The sequence below is a fragment of the Peromyscus leucopus genome, chromosome 4 (assembly GCF_004664715.2).
Source record: "Peromyscus leucopus breed LL Stock chromosome 4, UCI_PerLeu_2.1, whole genome shotgun sequence".
Taxonomy (NCBI): Eukaryota; Metazoa; Chordata; class Mammalia; order Rodentia; family Cricetidae; genus Peromyscus; species Peromyscus leucopus.
The window spans coordinates 81,249,072-81,270,337 of NC_051066.1; the positions used below are offsets into that span (position 1 = coordinate 81,249,072).

Genomic DNA, 21,266 nt, shown 5'->3' on the forward strand with positions numbered 1-21,266 from the left:
CATGCACACATGTGCATGTGAACACACAGACACACACAAGCACTAATGAGATAAAAATGAATTTTACAAAGAGATCAAGTTTTTGCATACATTTTGAACTCATTATGGAGATTCACAGGAGGGCATTGATGGGGGAAACATGCCATCCACATCCCCTGGGTTCATTATTAGCTCACACAACTTGTGTTATTATTTATCACATTATACATGTAAATGGCTTCATTGTCTTCATAACCAGATTCTGATGAATCATTTTCATGGGGCTGTGTTCTACAATGCTTTTTGTTTGCTTGCTTTTTCCTATGTTTCCTGGTGAGCTTGTCTCTTTGGGCATAAGTGAAAACACTGAAAATGAATTTTCTGAAATAATTTCAAATGCAAAAATGAAAAAGAAAAAGACGAGGAAGAAGAGAACAACAGAGTAAGAAGACATAGTCACAGAAGACTCTTAGTGGTGGCTGTCATTTAAGAGTTGGCAGGATTCCTTCCTTCTACTTTTTTTTTTTTTAATAACACAAATGAAGCTTCACTGGTGTGGGTCTGGCTGTGTCTGCCCTGTGTAGAATCGCTTGGGAACTGTCCAGCAAAATATCTCTTGAAGAACAGCATGGTGTTAATACTGGGTGCCAGCCCAAGGCAGAAACAAAGGACCCCCTTGCTCTTCACCAATAAGCCAACTGTTAAAAGATTAAACCATGTTGTGGAGATAACAAGAATTTAGGCGCTGGCAGCAGGTGCTGTACAAAGAAGCAGTTGGCAGCATAGGTCCTCTGTCTAATTCCAGTCAAAACAATCTCCAGCCCAGATACAGAGGGGAGGCTAGAGGACAGAGGCAACTTGGAGTGAAGAGGCTGAGGAGGAGTGCTACTTTAAATGCCGAATCCTGCAGCGATGGCTTAGTAGAATATAGTTTATCATTGTTCAAAACCTGTGGGGGATTCCCTTCTAGAATCCGGCCACTCCTGGCTATCTGGGAGAATACACAGTCGACGCACTGTAAGTCAGATCTGCTTCTGTGCTGAGAAGCAGCTACAAAAGGCATTTTACAACTTTGATTTTCACACAAAGGAGTCGATATGACATTTCTCCCCTTGAGAGAGATCTTTCCTTTCTTACAGAATAATTATCATAATATACCCTTCTCGATTGCTTAAACACATTTCAAAGTATTACCTTATGAATTATTGTTTAATTTGAATATTAAAAAATCATCTTGCTCAGTAAATATATAGTATTGTTGAACTTGTAGATGTTTTAGCATTAGAAAGTAATTTAAATGGTTATTAAGGCAGCGTCACTTATCATACTAAAGGTATATGTTGGCATAGCTCTATGATCTTATACATGTTGCTATTTAAAAACTGTGATCACTTGAGGAGAATGTTCCTATAACTTAGGAAGTAAATTGTATTAAGTGTGAAGTAACAGAGTTTTTATAGGTGATATAGGTGGATGGGAATTTAACCATCAAGTCATACCTGAAGGTGCACAATAACCTCTGCATGTACAATGTGATCAACAACACAGGCTGTGGGATCTGATAATGAACCTTGGAGATAGGCATGGCATGTTCCCCCATCAGTGCCCATTCCTTCTCCAGTGACTCTTTGGGCTCAGAAGTCTTAGTTAATATGTTTTTATTCTCAGGAGAGTATGTAGACTCCCAGTTATTCCCCTGCCTTTAACATCTCCATTCTACAGTCCATGATGTTCCCCCATGGTATACCAACCTTTACTAAACCTTGCTGGGATCTAGATCCTGGTGACAGCTTGCGCTATCTCTCTGCCTTCACCTGATGCTTTCTGCAGTCGGGCAGCATTTACTTTTAACTCTACTGAGAAATTCTAAGACACATGGACTAAAATTACTTTACTTTTGATAGCATCTTGCTCTTTATCATCTATATCAGCTTCATTCTTTAAGAGCTGTAGCACATGACTCCTTCAAGATTCTTCATTTTATTTTTATAACAAAAATGAGCCTATTTTTTGATGCCTCTAATACAATTAAATTATTTGCATAGTGTTTAACATGAAATTTTTTTTCTTTCTGTGTGTGTGTGGGGAGGGAACCTTTTTAAAGCATGAGAAATATTTTATAATATCCCATGCCATACAGACAGAATCGTTGCACATCAGTACTGACAATCAATAAATATGAACTGAATTAAATGAGGCTGCATACTGATTTTGAAGACACCCCCCACCCCATCCTAAAACCCAATGTTCTGTCATGTCTCATTCCTTTTGAGTAAGTGTGTTAAAGAATATTCATTTTTCAGATCATGAGTTAAAAGGGTATCCTTCTCCTTGTGATGCAGGCGGATCCCAATATTGTTCTTTATGCCTCTGTATCCATCAGAAAGCACAGTTCCTCAAGGAGGGAAGTGAACAGCAGGAATCAGAAAGTGTCCTGGCCTGCAGCCAGCGTGTGGCTGATCACCAAGGTACCTAGGCGCATCTGCTCTTACCAAATGACTTCTCCTTGTTTGCTGCCATGTTGTGCTGCTCCAGAAACTGGGGCCCTCTTGCATCTAAGCATGCAAGTGAAAGCATGTTAAATTGCGGACTATTAAGAACATCTTTTCTGCTCTTAGTGTTCTCTAATGCAGAAGATTTATGTAGATCACCAACAGGTACTCAGTATCCTTTTAGACATCCTGATTAGTTTACTTCTCATAGTATGCTTAAACCAAACACAGAGCTTATATGAACCCCAGAGACTGGTGGTTTTTCATGACAGGTGTCTGAGTCTTCATTGTTGATCTTTACCATCTCAGCATCACTTGGCCTAATAGATTAACACCATATTATGATTTTTCATACATGTTATCAAGGACAGTTTTAAAAGAAGATTCTCAGTATAAAATGTGAACAGTTAATAATCTATGTAGGAAATCTTGATTTTTCTTTATTAATTTATAATTAGATCTGACATATATGAGGAAATATAATTGCCTCCCACCCTTTTACTATTAAAATACTGCTTGCAAATACATATTTTGTCTGGAAAGAGATGGCACATCTTATGTTTGTTCTTTTATTTTCCTTTGCCACCATTCACATCAGGATGCTCTACTGCTGTCTAAACATTTCGAGTCACATGAAACCATCCAATTAAGTTTGGTGACACTTAATCTGTGATAGTGGGGAAAGACATTGAAACCATTTCTCACATAAAATCCCGGATTACCCTGGTTATTCTATGATTCTCTGATAGACAAGAACAAACTTACAGAAATTAAGATATGAAGGTACTAAGATACAATGTTCATTTCAGATAATAATATAGGACCATGTTGGGTGAGATGTACCGGATGTCTGTGCCCAGCCTTAAGACCCTATTAACCATTAGTTCATTTTACCTTGTTTTCAGCATTATGTTAGCTTTTTACTTCTGTTAGTGTTAGAATATATCTGAGAAAGCAATGAGAGGAGGAAAGATTTGTGTTAGTTCATGGCTTTACAGATCCCAGTCCATGGTCAGCTGGCCCCAAGTCCAAGACAAGACAGAACATCATGACTGAAGGACACAGCAGATGGACAACTGCTAGCCTCATTGCAGTCAGGAAGTAGAGACAAGAAAGGACCAGGGACAGCATCCACCCTTCAAAGGCAGTTCTCAGGGAACTGCTTCTTCATCCAGATTGTATTTCCCAAGGCCACATATGTAAACTATGAATCCACCGATGGATTTATTCATGATTAGATCAGAACCTTTTGATCCAGTCACTCTTCAGTGATTAGATCCACAAGTGGGGACCAGGCCTCATACATGAGCCCTTTGAGGACATTGTACATCATAACCATAGCATTTACACAGTTTAAGAAACCGAGGCTAGTGACAACAAGGGAAGGATTGTTGGTCTGACTTTATAAATTAAGCTTTTCTTCTGTATTCCAAAACCGGCTTTGTATCCGATCAATCTGTGAGCATGCTAGGAGTGTCTTCCTCCTGGCCCCTGCCACAGAATAGCTGGGTGACCGCCGTCTAATCACACGTGGTATGTAGAGTTAGGACTCCTCATCCTAAATGAAATGGATTAGGTGCTACGGAAGGCCAGTGTTCAAATCTTAGATGGTCTTTTAATAAAAAAAAAAAAACACCTGAGCCAGATATCAGGATGAGAGATGAAAGATCAGAGAAGTAGAACAGCCAGCCAATAGTTCTTACCTCTACGAAATCCTCAGTCTAAAGAGTGAGTTCCTGTTTCCTCACACCTTATATACCTTTCTCTGCCCTGCCATATTACTTCCTGGGATTAAAGGCATGTGTCTTTCCCAAGCAAAGACATGAGATCTCAAGTGCTAGGATTAAAGGTGTGTGCCACCACTGCCTGGCCTCTATGTCTAATCTAGTGGCTGGCTCTGTCCTCTGATCCTCAGGCAAGTTTATTAGGGTACACAATATATCACCACAGAAGGCCCTTTTCTAAGTCTCATCTTCTGTCATTTCATGGTATTTATTTCTAGACTCTCACTGCACTATACAACTTGTATTTGTAATATTTCCTTAAAGTGATTGAAATTCTTGCCCCAAGAGTGCACTTTTCCTGGACTATTTGTGAGGCCCAGAGAAAGTGATTTGAGGACACTGAGACACAGTTCCTTTAACTGTAAAATGGAGTTAGTCATCCCTTCCTTGCAAAGTTACACCAAAGTAGAAATCAGAAAATAGGTGTGCTGTTGTGGCATGACATCTGATATAGAGGATGCTCAACAATGTCTTTTTTCCTCTCTGCAAGCCTTTCCCTTTTCTGTACAGACAAACACATTTACACATGCAAGGATTGCAAGTACTTATTACCACCCAAATTGTTTACAGATACGTTTTCCAGGTCACCATGTATTTCTCTTTTACACAACAAAAATCTGAAAAGCAAAAGTTATATGCTATAAAGGAAACAAGAAAAAAAATCAATGTACATAGAAATTTCCTGTTTCTGCCTTTAACAATAAGTTCCTTTCTGTGATATAATACAGAATTTTGCATGCCATCATCCCCAGTGGGTATGTATAAATCTCTCTGTCATGGTAATTCATTTAAAATGAGCTAATTCACTAAATAGGAAAATTATTATGAAATAATCATTTTACAATATTCTAAATTAATTTTCTTGACAGAGAATGCTTACATTTAAGACAAAGAGGTCATGGACTACCACCTCCATACAGTTTTAACCTATGGTATTAAGACCCAGAGTAAAACTTTAAATTGATATGAAGGTTGAGGATTTGTTCCAATCTTTTCAGTTCACTGCACGTGTTTGTCTGTGCATACTGATTTCAAGGAAGCTCTGTAGTTATAACTCTAGCAAGTGACACGTGATGGACCCAAGTCACTACACTGTGAAATATGCACAGAAAAGAAGGACAAATGAAGATATCAAGGTCTGTTTTATTTTGCGTTCAACTGTAAAATGCCACCCTTGTAGGCCAGAGGATCGCTTCTTCTGAGTAGGGCTCACTGACTGCTAAGTTGTGGGTAGTATTTCACTTTGAGCCACTGTTAATATCCAGGCTTATCCAGGCATAATGACCTCACTATTTGTGACACATTGTTGAATTTTCTGGTTCTTTTAACTTATTTAGACCTTTTTCTCCCTTCCCTTTCATTGGAAGACTGGGATGATCCTGAGCAGAGCGATAACTCAAGGCTGTCTGGCTGTTGGTCATCCAGTCAGAGTCAAGAGCACCCAGGGGACATCACTGGAAGGATATAAATTACTGCTACAGAAAAGGTAATGCTTCTGAGTGATCTGGCTCAAAACAACACATTTTAATTTTGCAGATTCTGAGCAGATGTATGGAGATGTTTTCTGGCTTGGATAGAACAATCACAAGGCATTTAAACTTTATATATTAACATTTCTATTTTAATCTAGAAGAATCTTGAAAATTTATGTCACTTAGTTTGATAGTATGCTAAACAGAGAAATATTGACTTCAAATGTTTCTATGCAGGTAACAAGCCACATGAGCTTTACTCTGTGAGCTCCAGGGCTCCTTGCATTGTGTCCATCTTTATTGTAAATTAGAAAACTTAAATTAGCATGTATGCTTTTAACTTTTTCTCCATTTTTTGAACATGAAATACAGTAAAAGTAAAATTATGGAGATGAAACAATGGCTGACTTGGAATGGGCCAGAAATAGCCTCTGTCTATCATATTTTTTCTTACAGAAGATATGGTTGGAATTTTTTTTTAAAATAAAAGTTTAATTTTTTTTTTAAATAAAATAAAAACACTGAGGCAGAAAGTTGATTTACATCCAATCACCTAGAAGGATTGTTTCCAAGGTCCTTCCTTCCTTCCTTCCTTCCTTCCTTCCTTCCTTCCTTCCTTCCTTTCTCCCTCCCTCCCTCCCTCCCTCCCTCCCTCCCTCCCTTCCTTCCTTCCTTTCTTAATACAAGATCTCTCTATCCTCTAGTTCTGGCTGTCCTGGAACTCACTATGTAGATTGGACTGGCCTCAAACTCTCAGAGCTCTTTCTGCCTCTGCCTCCTGGGTGCTGGGATCAAAGATATGCTCTATTTTTGTAGCATGCATCACATTCTATTTAACATAATATTGACAAGAACAAGCATTGTTGTATTTTAGTACATAGAGAGTCATGATTTAGATAGTTTGGCTAGATAAGGACGTACATAGAGATGAAGCCAGAATCATGATACTTAGGCATCAGGGAGACTGACCCAGCTGTGTATGCAGAAGGGAAAATGTAACATGAAAAGCAGTCTGTCCAGCAGGCATAACGTACCACACAGTGATTAAAAATACCGTCTACAGAGTCAAATTTCTAGGTGTAAACCCTGGCTGCACAACTTACTCTCACAACAGCCATGCACTTCTGCCCCAGATACCATTCTGATTTCTCAAGGTTTCATTGCTACATTTAAATCTCATGTCAGTCTGGTAAGGTGATTATTATGATTATCTGCACTGAAGTTCAGAGACAAATCTCTAGTTCAAGGTCATACCTTTTAGATGGCTGCACAGGAAAACAAACTCAAGCAGTCAGTCTCTAACCCGAAAATGGACTCTTAGTCATGACGTCACATGTTTAATAGGACACAGTCAAGTCAGATAATTGACAGCAAGTGTCTGGGTTGTAACCACCTTAGAAGTTGGGGGTGGGTGGGGGAAAGGCACACAGGAAAAGGAAATATCAATGTTTTTAAAATCATACATTTTTATCATGGAATTTCTGTGATGGTGTCTTACTAGGCAAACCCCTTTTCTCTTTTAGCTTTTACAGTTATCCCTAACGCTGTGACTAGGATTGATGGATGGATGGATTTAAATGCTGTCTCTGAATCCCCAGTGCTAGGGGTACAAGTGCACGTCATGGTGCCTGACTTTTTGTGTGGTGCTAGTCATCAAACTTACCTCATGGTTGCATTGGAATCACTTTATAGCCTGAGCAGTCTCCATACCTTCTTTTTTTAAATTTTTATTTTATACTTTAATTTTACATACCAGCCACAGATTCCCTTGTTCTCCCCACTCCCGCCGCCCTTCCCCACAGTCCACCATTCCCATCTCCTCCAGGGCAAAGACTACCCTGGAGATTGAGTTCAACCTGGTAGATTTAGTCCAGGCAGGTCCAGTCCCCTCCTCCCAGGCTGAGCCAAGTGTCCCTGTATAAGCCCCAGGTTCCAAACAGCCAGCTCATGCACTAAGGACAGGTCCCGGTCCCATGCCTGGATGCCTCCCAGACAGTTCAAGCTAATTAACTGTCTCACTTATCCAGAGGGCCTGATCCAGTTGGGGGCTCCTCAGCTATTTGTTCATTGTTCATGTGTTTCCATTAGTTTGGCTATTTGTCCCTGTACTTTTTCCAATCTTGGTCTCAACAATTCTTGTTCATACAATCCTTCCTCTTTCTCGTCAATTGGACTCCTGGAGCTCCACCTGGGGCCTGGCCATGGATCTTTACATCTGCTTCCCTGAGTCATTGGATGAGTTTTCTAGCATGACAGTTAGGGTGTTTGGCCATCTTATCACCAGTGTAGGTCAGTTCGAGCTGTCTCTCAATCATTGCCAGTAGTCTATTGTGGAGGTATCTTTGTGGATTTCTGTTGGCCTCTCTAGCACTTTGCTTCTTCTTATTCTCATGTGGTCTTCATTTATCATGGTCTCTTATCCCTTGTTCTCCCTCTCTGTTCTTGATACAGCTGGGATCTCCCACTCTCTTTCCCTTGACCCTTGCCCTTCATTACCCCCACTCATGTCCATGTTGTTCATGTAGATCTCATCCATTTCTCTGTCATTGGGTGATCCCTGTGTCTTTCTTGGGGTCCTGTTTTCTAGGTAGCCTCCCTGGAGTTGTGAGTAGCAGTCTAGTCATCTTTGTTTTACATCTAGTATCCTCCTATGAGTGAGTACATATCATACCTTCTTAAAGATTTTTTTTAATTCTTTGAAAATTCATAGATGTGTACAATGCATTTTAGTCATACCTTTCCCCAACTCCTTCCCTCCAATTCCACTTGGCCCTCTTTGCCAATATATTTCCCCTCTAGATAGTCCTAATTTTTTAATTAGCACTGAGCCCAGTCACTGCTGTATATATGTACATGACTGTGGATTAACTAGTAGGACATGGACAACCTGCCAGTGGCCACCCCTCAAAGAAAAGTGACTCTCATGTAGTCACAATCAACTGTCAATATCTCTTCAAGTAGGGGTGGGGTCTCCATGCTGGGATTTCTAACTGGCTTAATCTTGTGCAGGTCTTACGTAGGTAACCATAGATGCTGTGTGTTCATGTGTGTAACAGCCGTATTCTACCCAGAGGACATCCTTTCATAGTGCTCTTCCCTCTCCTCTGGCTTTTCAGTTCTTTCTGTTCCCTGTTCTGCCATATTCCTTGAGCATTAGTGGATAGATGTTTATATAGATGTCCCATCTGTGGTTGAACATGTACAGCTGCTTATTCTCAGCACTTTGAACAGTCATGAATCTCTGAATTAACCACTACCCATTACAAGGAGAGGCATCTCTCCCCAAGGTTGAGAACTGAACAAGTATATGGATAAAAACATAAATATTTAGAAAACAGTTTGACAGCGTGTTTACTAAGCAAAGCAGCATTAAAGGATTTCCCCTTGAGCCTATGACTTTGCTAGCCAGAGGTTTTGACCATGTTTACAGCACAAGGCATCAATTCCTTCTAATGGAGTAGATCTCACATTCAATCCAGAGTGGTTGGTACCCATCCAGTCTTGCCACTATTGCCCCAAGGGGTACATCTTTCCTGGTAGGTCATATTTGTAGCACTTAAGAGCCAGTATCAGGTAAGACCATTGATGTCTTTTCTCCCCCAGCAGCCTGCATAGTACCTTTCAGCACTGTGAATATTATCCAGGAGGGAGAGGGTTTCCTGGTTAGAGGATATTGATTTCTCTATGTTTGCATCCAAAGTGAGTGGTGCTTCCTAAAGACATTGCTTTTTAAGGGAATTGCATAGTGATCAGAATAGTCTATATTCTACCAATAAAACAAATCTCAACAACTCTAACAGATTTCAAGTAAGATAAAATACATTCTTTGACCATATAGAGTTAAATTAGTTATCAATAGCAGAAGGGGACAGCATTTAGCTCAATGGTAGAATGTATAGATTCAATCCCCAGCATATATTGAAAGAAGAAAAGAGAAATGAACTCAAAAGGATAAAGTTTTCTGTGATACCTCCAAATATTTAGACATGAAGTAATACATTTCTAAATACCCCATGCACCAAAGGAGACATTAAAATATAAATTAGTAAGAATTTTGAACTTAATGAAAATAAAACACAAAGGTAGGCCTACAATGAAGTGCTATTGTGAATCTAGTAGCATGTCTAATATTCAGAAGACAAAGTTAGAGTATTAACAATAGCGCTTTCATCACTCTTAGCTGATGGAAATGGAAAACAATTTGAGAGCGAGTTTAAACTTCTACAGAATATAAACACTTTTCTACTCCATGGCCTGGCTGTAGCAGGAATCTTAAAAGTTCTTATTAATAAAATCAAACCCGAGGCCAGTTATTGGGGTGAACACTGGAAGATCAGAGAGACAGAACAAGCCACAGCTATCTCACCTCACCAGTTCCTCAGCTGGTCCAGTTTCCTCAGACTGGAAGCCTCTGAGTCCTCATCCAGAATGAATCCCAGCTGAACTGTGCTGCTTCAAAGCCTAAAAGCTTAACCAGCCGAATGCTTAACCAGCCAAATGCTTCTAGTTTCTGGTCCTCACGCCTTATATACCTTTCTGCTTTCTACCATCACTCCCTAGGATTAAAGGCTTGCTTCCTGGGATTAAAGGCGTGAGTCACCATGCCTGGCCGTTTCCAATGTAGCCTTGAACTCACAGAGATCCCAGATGGCTTTCTGCCTCTGGAATGCTAGGATTAAAGGCGTGTGCTATCACTGCCTAACTAGGGGTTTTTCTGTTCTCTGACCCCAGATAAGTTTATTAAGGTACACAATATTTTGAGGAACACAATACCACCACATTTCCTCTCTTTTTGTCTAAAGTTAAAGAAAGCTTATAACTAATACAAGAAAAACTATCCAATAAGTATATACAATATATACAGCCAAAAATTACATTAATGATGTCTAGTGCATTAACATTTGACAGATTCAGATAAAAACTCCATTATATTTATTAACATCTGATAAACTCAGACCAAAAAATTTTCATTACTTATCTTATTTAAAACAAGTAGTTCCTTTTTAAAAGTAGATTCTGGCTGGGCAGTAGTGGTGCACGCCTTTAATCCCAGCACTTGGGAGGCAGAGCCAGGCGGATCTCTGTGAGTTCGAGGCCAGTCTGGGCTACCAAGTGAGTTCCAGGAAAGGTGCAAAGCTACATAGAGAAACCCTGTCTCGGAAAAAACCAAAATAATAATAATAATAATAATAATAATAATAATAATAATTAGATTCCATAATCTCCCTTTTTATCTTATCATATCCATATTCTCTCTTTTTTCTTTTCATAATAGATTCAGTAGTCTACCTTTTGTCATTTTTATATCTTCCCCTTTTTCTTCAGTGTAGAATCAGTGATCTACCTATTTATCCTCTTATTTCTTTATCTTTTTTCTCAGAGTAGATTCAATGATTTATCTCATATCTTATTCTCTTTTTCTTTTTGCTTTCTAGGGGTGAAGATATCTTTAGGGAATCTTGAAAAGAAAATTTTTGGGTTAATTGTCAAGTCTTGTATCATTTGTCCAGTCCCTGCATAATAGGAAAGTTCAGGGCTTATTTCAAGTTGATCCAGCTAGTCCTCTCGAAATTGTCCTGACCAGTTTGTAGTCCAAATTCGATTTTTCCATGGTGTTAATTGGCTTAATGACTTTATCATAGTCCATGTGGAATCATTGTTGTAGAATCCTGTCATCTTTTTGAAGATTTCAAAGTCACTGCTAGGCATGGTCATGGTTTCCTGCAGACTTTTTTTTTTTTTCCTCCTCTGTGGTTTGGAGCAATCACAGTCTGATAAATGTCTGTCTCTCAGAACCATGAACATTCTTCCCTAGAACAGAAAATCTTCACAGCAATTTTTCCCCACCACTTTTCTTGCCAAACTTTTCTAAACTGACCTTTGCCGATGCTTTCTTGTAACACGATGGTCCTGGCAATTCTTCTCTGAACCAGCAGCAGTAAACCCTTCGTCCCAGGTAGCAGCATCACTGCAGTCACCAACACCATGAGAAGGAGCTGGCAATGTGGAGCAGTAGCCACTGCTTCCATGGTCCCACCACTGTTTGTGGTTCAGTCCGGGCCAAAGTTCTCCCAAGCCTTCTAGGCCGGCCTCAAACTCGGGATCCTATTGCCTCTGCCTCCTTCAGCAAATCCTACCGGCGTGTGCCACCACAACCGGCTGAGTGTAGCTTGGGCCTGAGCTGGGGCTCACAAGGCCACAGGTAAACATCTTTTTCATGAATTCGTCCAGATGTAGAAGGATTCTTAAAAGTTCTTATTAATAAAATCAAACCCGAGGCCAGTTATTGGGGTGAACACTGGAAGATCAGGGAGACAGAACAAGCCACACCTGGCTATCCTACTCTGAGGAATTTATCCAAAGAAAATGAAAGTATGTGTTCCTACAAAGACTTGTACATGGATATTCAAAACAGCTTTACTCCAAAAGATGGCAAAGCTAGAAATAACTCAAACATCCATCTACATAGGAAAAATAAGCAAATTATCTTTTCCAAAGAATGATGCCAGTCAATAAAAGGGAATCAGTTCTTGATAATACAACAGTAGGAATAGAATCTCAAAGGAATTTTGCTAACAGAAAGTAAAAAAAAAAGTCCATACCACTTGACTTCATTCACGTGCAATTTGAATAAATTCTCAATAATCTAGAATTCTAGAATTCTAGAATGCATGTCACTGACTGACTAGAGATAAGAAAGTGGGGAGGCCAGAAAGTAGGATTTTAAAAGACTCACAGGGGCTGGAGAGATGACTGCTTTCCCAGAAGACCTGGATTCAATTCCCAGCACCCACGTGGCAGTTCACGATTGTCTATAACTTCAGTTCCAGCCTCTGTGGGCACTACATGCACATGGAGCACATACAAAATATAATAAAAAGTTTTCAAAGATGCACCAGAAAGCTTTAGGAGTGATTTCCTTCTGGGGAGGAGTTTGAGAGACATAGAAATGTTTGTTATCAAGACCGAGATGATGATTTCAAAGTATATGCATATTTTGAAGTTTCATATTTTATTCTTTAAATATATGCCTGTCAATTGTACAACTGACATGTTCTATGATAAATAGAATAAACAAAGCTACTTGAAGCTCCAAATAAAGCTACTTGAAAAGACTAAATACAAACTAAAAAAATAAACAAAAATTGAAAGTGAGTAGGGAAGAACCGAATTATTGTTTTGTTAGAGAGGGAGAAAGGAGAAAGGAGAGAGAGAGAGAGAGAGAGAGAGAGAGAGAGAGAGAGAGAGAGAGAGAGAGAGAGAGAGATCTGACTGACGTCCACAATCTAAACAGCAGGTGTTTGGGAATGTCCTGGTGGCTGGTCTTGCTCATGATGCCCAGGGTTCTCTCTGGCCACAGTGGATTCTGTTCAGTGAACTGACCTGAACCTATCCAGATCTTCTTCCTGCTGTGGTCAGGACAGTGAGACAGTGGTGGTGAAGCTCAATGTCCTGAAAGCAGGGAACGAGATGCCAGTTTAAAAAATGCAGCAAGTTAGCCGGGCGGTGGTGGCGCACGCCTTTAATCCCAGCACTTGGGAGGCAGAGCCAGGCGGATCTCTGTGAGTTCGAGGCCAGCCTGGGCTACCAAGTGAGTCCCAGGAAAGGCGCAAAGCTACACAGAGAAACCCTGTCTCGAAAAAAATCAAAAAAAAAAATGCAGCAAGTTTGGGGAGGTCAAAGTCATTCTCTAGAACATAGTGAGTTTGAGGTCAGTCTAGTCCAGTGATTCTCAACCTTACCTTCCTAATGCTCTGACCTTTAATACAATTCCTCATGTGGTGGTGACCCCAGTTAAATTATTTCATTGCTGCTTCATAACTGTAATTTTGCTACTGATATGAGCCATAAAGTAAACATCTGATGTGCAGGATATCTGATATGCAACCCTGTGAAAGGGTCATTTGATTCCTAAAGGGGTCACAACCCACAGGTTGAAACCCACTGGTCTAAGGTATTTGAGGTCATATCACTGAACTGGAAAGCATAAGCTTAACTTTAAAAATGTCTATTTACAAGAAGTGGTTTTATAATCTAGGAAAGAATGAAGGACCAAGAGGGAGGGGAGGTGGGAGAAAAGCGGAGTAGTTGGGAGGAAGGAAGATTCTTATGCACAAATGAGTCTCATCTGCCTTTGAACTGGTTCAGCTTGGAAGTTAGGTGAGGGGCAAGAGAATAGTCCATTTCAAGGTAGAGCTATAATAGTTGAATATTTGGAAAACACAAAGGTGTGTTTTATTTTTTTAAAAATATCAGTAGGCCCAAGATGTTTGAAAGGTACCTTATTTCTGGGTATATATACGTTCAAGTACATCTTTGCTCAAGCATCTAATGTACTTATATGACTTATATTTTGAGGTACTCACATTTCATTATGAATAACAATAAATATCATGTGACAACCACTTCCAGAGACAATTTTTTTCCTTCTGCCGCAGTGTAGTCTAATATGATTTTAACAAAGGCTAGGAATCAGAATGTAGCCTTTTGTAAGCTAAAGATAATAGAACTAGCATTTAAAGAGGCAGCTGACAACTCCCAAAGAATATTGTAAACATATCATGCCTCATTAGTGCAACCATGTCTCATTTGCTGTCAGTCATCTTATTCATAATCACGCTAGCAGGCCTGCACTTAGTTTTTCTTTTAATATGCTTTTTCTGTTCTGTGTATCTGACCACCAGTAGAGGAAAGGCAAACCAACAATGGCATTACCAAGCGACCAGAACACTCTTAAAGTCATGAAAAGACATTTCATTCCAAAAGGCATTTGATTTTTTTTCCTTTTTTTTTAATTTAAATTTTTTTTTTTTTCAGAGCTGAGGACTGAACCCAGGACCTTGCACTTGCTAGGCAAGCGCTCGACCACTGAGCTAAATCCCCAACCCCTACCAAAAGGCATTTGGAACAGCTTACAGATAAATAGAACCAAAGCTGCTTTTCAGACTACCACTGAAAATTGATGCTACATTTTAGGATATATGAGCAAGACATTTTAGTGTTAAAATACCTTTCTAGCTTTTCTTGAAAACATCAATAGCGTCAGACTTACATTTTGTCATTATACCAACCAGGCATGAGCCGAGTGGTCCCGATTACACATACACACTTGTTTGCTGTATTCTCAGCCATTTCCTAAAGTGGTGTCCTCACATAGCTTCAGCTTCTTCCATGCATTTAAAATACCTGTCCGGGTCTTAAAGGCTTTTGAATTCACAGTCCTTGTTTAAGAGTCAAGGGATTAGTGGGAATGTTGAAGAGTGTCTGTTGTGTACTTTGGTCTGTGGTCTTCTGAGTCAGAATAAACAGGCTAAATTCTCTACCTTACAGGTTTAAAGGATCCATAAAGAAGACTTCAGACTCTCATGAGATGCTATCCAATATGATATCATCTTTATTGTTTTCTTTACCTTGGCATTACTATTTCAGTTATAGCTATGTGCATACATCTACTTTTTAAAAAGTTACTTAAGTCTTGTTGGATTTACAGTGATGAATGGTCAATATTACCAAGACAGGTTAACACACAGGCTTAAGGTTATCTCTGAACACATCCAAAGAGGATAGCTGTGTAACTATAGATTATAGCATCAAGCTTACCAGTAACTCTCTCACAAAGCCAGGAATAGAATAATTGCCCGTGTGCGGTTTCATAGCATGTGGATGGCTTGACTATTTCACTACATTAACGATGTGGGGGGGGACACGACGGGATGGGGGGACTGCTGCTCTTTGTTCTCTGTATGGATTTTGCATTTACCCTAGGTAGCACAGGGAGACATCAGAGTCATCTGAGAGCTGGGCGGTGGTGGCGCACGCCTTTAATCCCAGCACTCGGGAGGTAGAGGGAGGCGGATCTCTGTGAGTTCGAGGCCAGCCTGGTCTCCAAAGCGAGTTCCAGGAAAGGCGCAAAGTTACACAGAGAAACCCTGTCTCGAAAAACCAAAAAAAAAAACAACAACAAAAAAAAAAAAAACCAGAGTCATCTGAGGCTGGAAAAATGGATTTGTGACCAGAGTGTAACAATCATACTCTCTTTATTGTCAACTAGGAAATGATGACGCTTTCTCCTGAACTGTGGCCATGGGCTACCTACATCCTTGTATTTATTATCTAATAAGTAGACTATTTCAGCAGATGCACAAATGGCTGAAAGACTGCTAGTTCAATATCTAGTCAACTAATACCTATGAAACTTAAATAGACACATATGCATCAACAGTCAGTGGAGTAGTAACTGATAAACTTGCCAAGACAGTCCTTAGTTTCCCCCACAATATGGGAACCTGAAATGAAATAGTCTCAGGAGCTACATTCTTTCAGAAAAGAAAAGACTCAGAAAAGTTTCTACTCCTAACCCTCCCTTCACAGTAGTGGTGGAGATGTGGTGATAATATCAACGTCATTATGATAAATTTTATTTCTAGAAGCCTTGGAGCCTAGGTGATCTTCTGAAGGTCAGATCAAGGACTAGAACTAAGGCCTTTTAAGCTCAGTTCAGCTTCTGTTATATTTATGATATATTATATCATAATATATTTATAATGTATTTACTGTCTCAAGGACAGAGAACATCTTCTCCATTTATCCCCCTTTCTCACTGTTGATGGTGTTATTGCTACTATTATTGCCTTTATTTATTCCTGGAAAGCTTTTGAGTTTAATGTTTATTGACCAAGAAAGGAAAGTCCATCACATTGTCCTATAAATTATTCTAATATCATCAACATGCACCATTGCATGTTAGATCTAAATTTAACTTTTAAAATGAGTTATTTTAGTTTTAATTTTGTGTGTGTGTGTGTGTGTGTGTGTGTGTGTGTGTGTGTGTGTTCATGTGAGAGCAGAGGCTGGAAGAGGGTGTTAGATTATCTAGAACTGGAATGATAGGCAGTTGTGAGCTATCACAAATACTGGGAACTGAATGTGGGATTCTCCACTCTTAACCATGGAGCCATCCCCACCCTCTAAATTTGACTTTTAAATAATATATAAAATTTCTTGAAAAATAAAATGCAATTTTATGCATAAAATCTTTGTTTTGTGAGTAAGTTGTTACACATTAGAATGATATCTTCTCATCTTATTGATGTGGCACTACATGTCAGTTTTGTTTTCTTAATGACCTTGATAAAATGTAAAGGAATTTTATATCAATTAGAGGCTCCCCATAGGAAAGCTATTAGCAAACTCTCAAGTCTTATTGATGATATAAAGCTACATGTTTCTACTAAAATTGACTAGCCAAATGTGCATGCAAAACAAGTTGAAGTGGTGAGTAAACATGACAGAAACTAGGAAACTGGCATTCCTTTCAGAACTGTTTCTCAATTGCTTATCCAGGTGTATCCTATAGTCTTTAACACCAAGATGATCTTTAAAATCTTTTAAACAGCCAAAAAATCATTTGAAAACCTTTTCCCACAATGGATTTATTATGGATTTTAGAGTAGGAACATTCTGATATGTTTTATATGTATCTATTTGTTAGAAGAGAACTCTATAGTCTCCTGTCCTGTACCTAGTAGTAGGATTATCTCTAAGCACATGCATGGATTTTGTTTCTATAGTTGTCTAACTGTGGGGATCTTTCCTATTATGTTTACTATTCTTGGAGAAAGGTGCTATGATTTAAAAAGCCAAAATTAAAACCATAATTTATTCCAGGCAGAACTTTAAATTTTGTAGGTTTTTATAGTTAGCATTGAAATATTAATTACTGATCACAAGTGAAGGACTTCATTTGATGTTAAATATATTCACAATAATTTCTGCAATGGGAAGGATGACCTGTAGGCAATAAAATTGCACTGAGTTTTGACTCATTACAAACATGATCAAAAATTGATTACAACATAGCATATTCCCATCAAAGCAATCACTGTTTTAAATTTAACTTAAATGTTTTATTTTTAAAAATAATTCATGCATGAGTGTTATATTTACATCATTTCCTCTCCCCCCCACTTCAACTTGTCCTATGCTATCTGAATCCTTCTCTTACAGCTATTGTTGTTACCCACATATATGCATGTATTCATACAAACATACAACTGCAGAGTCTGTTGGGGTTGCTCATATAAACATGTTTAGTACTTACCACTTGGAGATGGATAACCTCCCAGGGGACTCATCCTTGGGGAAACTGGTTCTCTTTCTCTTAGCAGCCATTGATTGTCTATAGCTCCAACTGGAGGAAGTAGGGTGGGTGATACAGAAGGATAAATGGACCAAGTGATAAACAATCTAGGGAGGTTTGAAAAAAGCCATTGGTAGAAATATTATTTTATAATCTTACTTAAAAACACATATATAATATGTGTATGTGCTTATATACCTTTTTTAAATGGTTACTCTAGTCAGGAGGGGTGGCACACACCTTTAATCCCAGCACTCAGGAGGCAGAGGCAGGCAGAGACCAGCTCTAGCCCAGCCTGGTCTACAGAGTGAGTTCCAGGACAGCCAGGACTACTCAGAGAAACTGAGTCTCAAAACACCAAAAATAAATGAACAAATAAATAAAAAATAAAATGTTTATTCTGTGTAGAAATTTAGTGAATTGTACAATTTTGTGGTCTGGTTAATTTCACTGTGTGATTTTTTTTATTTGCAATGCATTTTCTAGTAAGAAAGTTTAAAATAAAAATAAAGAACATTTATAACTTCTAAATTGATAAACTTTAACCAACAATATTGTTTTTTAAACAATATTTTTCTCTATTTAGTTGTTAAAATATGAGCATTGTCAGTATTGGGTAGAAAATCCCAGCATAAAACTATTTGGTGAGCATTTTAACATAATTATATTAAAATATTTATACATGTATTGATATGTGTTAAGTCACTGAGATTATATTCAGATTATAACCAATGATGCTGCAATGTGAATATTATTACTCTGCGTGAAGTGATGTAAAAATGGCTAGTGTTACAGGCTTCTAATTGAACTGAGACAGCTCTGTGCTAGAGGTCAGAGTCTGAAGTCTAGGACCACTGCACATTGCCTATGGCTGTCATTCTGGACAGCCCACCTTACCTTTCTGTATCTCACTTTATTGTCCATGAAGGAAGATGAAGAGTAGGGTAACTCCTCCTCAGTTCAAGTTGAATTTTTAGTCTGTGCACTGTCTCTAGGATATACTGTTATTATCAGGATGATAATTTTAGTTTTAAGCCCTAATAAATAAGACTGATAATAAGACTAAATAAGAAAGCTTCTTGTTAGCTTTACTAACCTTTATGGATTACTATACAAGGAACTCTAGAATAACAATGCTCCTCAGGACCTCCATCACCCACCTGAGGCTAAACTGAGCAACAATTCAGTTGGCTTAATGCTTAAAACTAGAATTCTTGTTCAGGGAGAATTCGCCTTGAAAATTAGCTCATTAACATTTTTATGTAAGCATTAAAATGTTTTATGTTTTCTCGCATCTGTGCTCCCTCTTATCCATTTAATTTCATTTTATAGGGCTGGGATGCAGCTTAGTCTAGTAGAACACTTGTCTGGTATGAATGAAGATGCCTAGCTCAGTCCCCAGCACCTCGATAACTAAGAAAGGGAGATAAGTCATTCTCTTTAATAGTGTCACATTTCTCTTATTCGGCCCAGTTTTCTGGAACAAATCTTTGGCCAGCTTCTCTAACTGCTACTCTGTAGCTGTGGTTACCAGTTTTCCCTTTATAATATCTTTGTACAGGAAAGCAAACTATTTCTTTACTGTACAGACTTCCCTTCTGATAAGTGAGGATTCTTTTTGTACAGTCAGTTGTTTTTTTCCACAGACAGCGGCTGGTTGTCCACCCATGCCATTCAGTTCACACACTGACATGGAGTTGTTGTAGTTAGTGTTAGCTTCCACAGGGTAAAGCCTCTGTATCAACTTCAGATGGCAGGAGTACAGATTCAGTAACTGTGAAAACGGCTTCCAGAACTTACAGAAACACTTAACTCACTTATATGAAGGATACACAAAGGCAGCAGGTAGTCAGAGATACACAGAACCATGGCAGGAAGGGTCCCGGTTCCAGGAACTTCTCTTTAAGGAGTGCTGTACATCAACCTCCAGACACACGGGTGTGCTCACAAACCAAAAACAGTATAGTTTTGAATGGAAGCTTGATTGATTGGTAATATAATTTCCAGTATTTTCCTTCTCTTCCCAGATGTTGGGAGTGAAGAGAAAACTCTAAGCTTGCATCATGACTCAGTCTTTTTAAGCTGGTGACCAGCTGTCATCCTGGAGCCCACGAGACCTGCATCATTAGAGCCAAAGCTGTTCTGACACTCAGAAGGTTCCAAGACATTTGAGGAATTCTGCATCTAAAATCTGAGGCAGAATCAATCTATTTCTTATTATTTCACAATTGCAAATATTGTGTCTTCTTTCCTTACTTCGGGCATCATTTCAGTTCCATGTTTCCAAAGTCTCATCCAGAGACCATATTCATCTATATTTCCCAAATTCTTTGAACTAGAATGGCATAGAATCCATGTGGATGCAGCTTGCTGGACTTCAGATTCAGGACCTTCAGCATCAAACCTCTGAGAAGAGGGCCTGCCAATGCACGGTGCTAGCAAGCACTCACTGCAGTATAGCTTCTGTGCTCTTAGCTGGGTGTGTGTGGAGGACTCGCGCACTAAACCGATTTTGCTTTAGAATGAACTTCAGAACACACCAGCTCCTGATACCTCATATTCCCAACCTCTGATGGGTCTGTCAAAACTCCGAAGCAGTAGGAAAAGTCCTGTTTAACATCCTGTTACACTTAATTGAATTCATTTTGTCTTACTGTTGTAAAGTTTCTTGATATTAATGAATACATGATTAGTTAATTAGGCATGATTAGCTTCATTACACTTCATGTTTTTCTCATTCAAATTTAGTTCAAATACATGATTTACCTTAACAAAATTTCTCAACCATCTCAGAAGAGCTGCATGAGGTTCCTGTTTTTTTTTTTTTTTTTTTTTCATGATATTGTTTTCTACACCATTGTCTTCAGCTTTCAACACAGTTAAGCCATTCTCCTTTCCTCTCAGGAAGGATTATTTTGTGGGGGAGGGTATATAGAAATTTTTATGTTTTTTATTCTCTTTCTTCCCTCCCTCCCTCATCTCCTCCCTCCCTTCTTCCTTCCTTCCTTTCCGTGAGGGTCCTTTTTCCTCTCTGCCTGTTGGCCACCAATCTATGAAGACAAAGGGCAGAAGCGATGACGAGAGCTTTGTAAGACCTGTGAGCATGACAGAGATAGGCCTCCAGGAGATAACTTCAGTGAATCAGTTCAACTTTATTCCAGAATATAGGGAATATAGAGGGTTGGGAACAGTAGCCAGGGAATCACCTAATTTGGATTAAACAGCACGCTCCTATCACAAAGCTCCTGGTACAAGTCTTAGCTATCATTTGTGGAAGCATGGTCCTATCGTAATGTTCCTAGCACAACGCCTAATTGCCATATGGGCAGAAGGGGGAAAGCTTCTGCAGAAAACTGCGTCCAGGGTCACACTAGAGATAAGTGCAGCATCCAGGCCTAAA

At 39.1% G+C, this 21,266-nt stretch overlaps 1 protein-coding gene across 1 annotated transcript in view; it reads left to right on the plus strand.

Annotated features, from left to right (window-relative positions):
- Positions 1-21,266, plus strand: part of Dcdc1 (doublecortin domain containing 1) — a gene marked incomplete at its 5' end in the record, with an annotated part of 409,318 nt that overhangs the window by 226,068 nt on the left and 161,984 nt on the right. Inside the window, 2 exon segments of the mRNA XM_037204436.1 lie at positions 2,322-2,447; positions 5,623-5,741. Of these exon segments, the coding sequence (XP_037060331.1) occupies positions 2,322-2,447; positions 5,623-5,741 (245 nt within the window).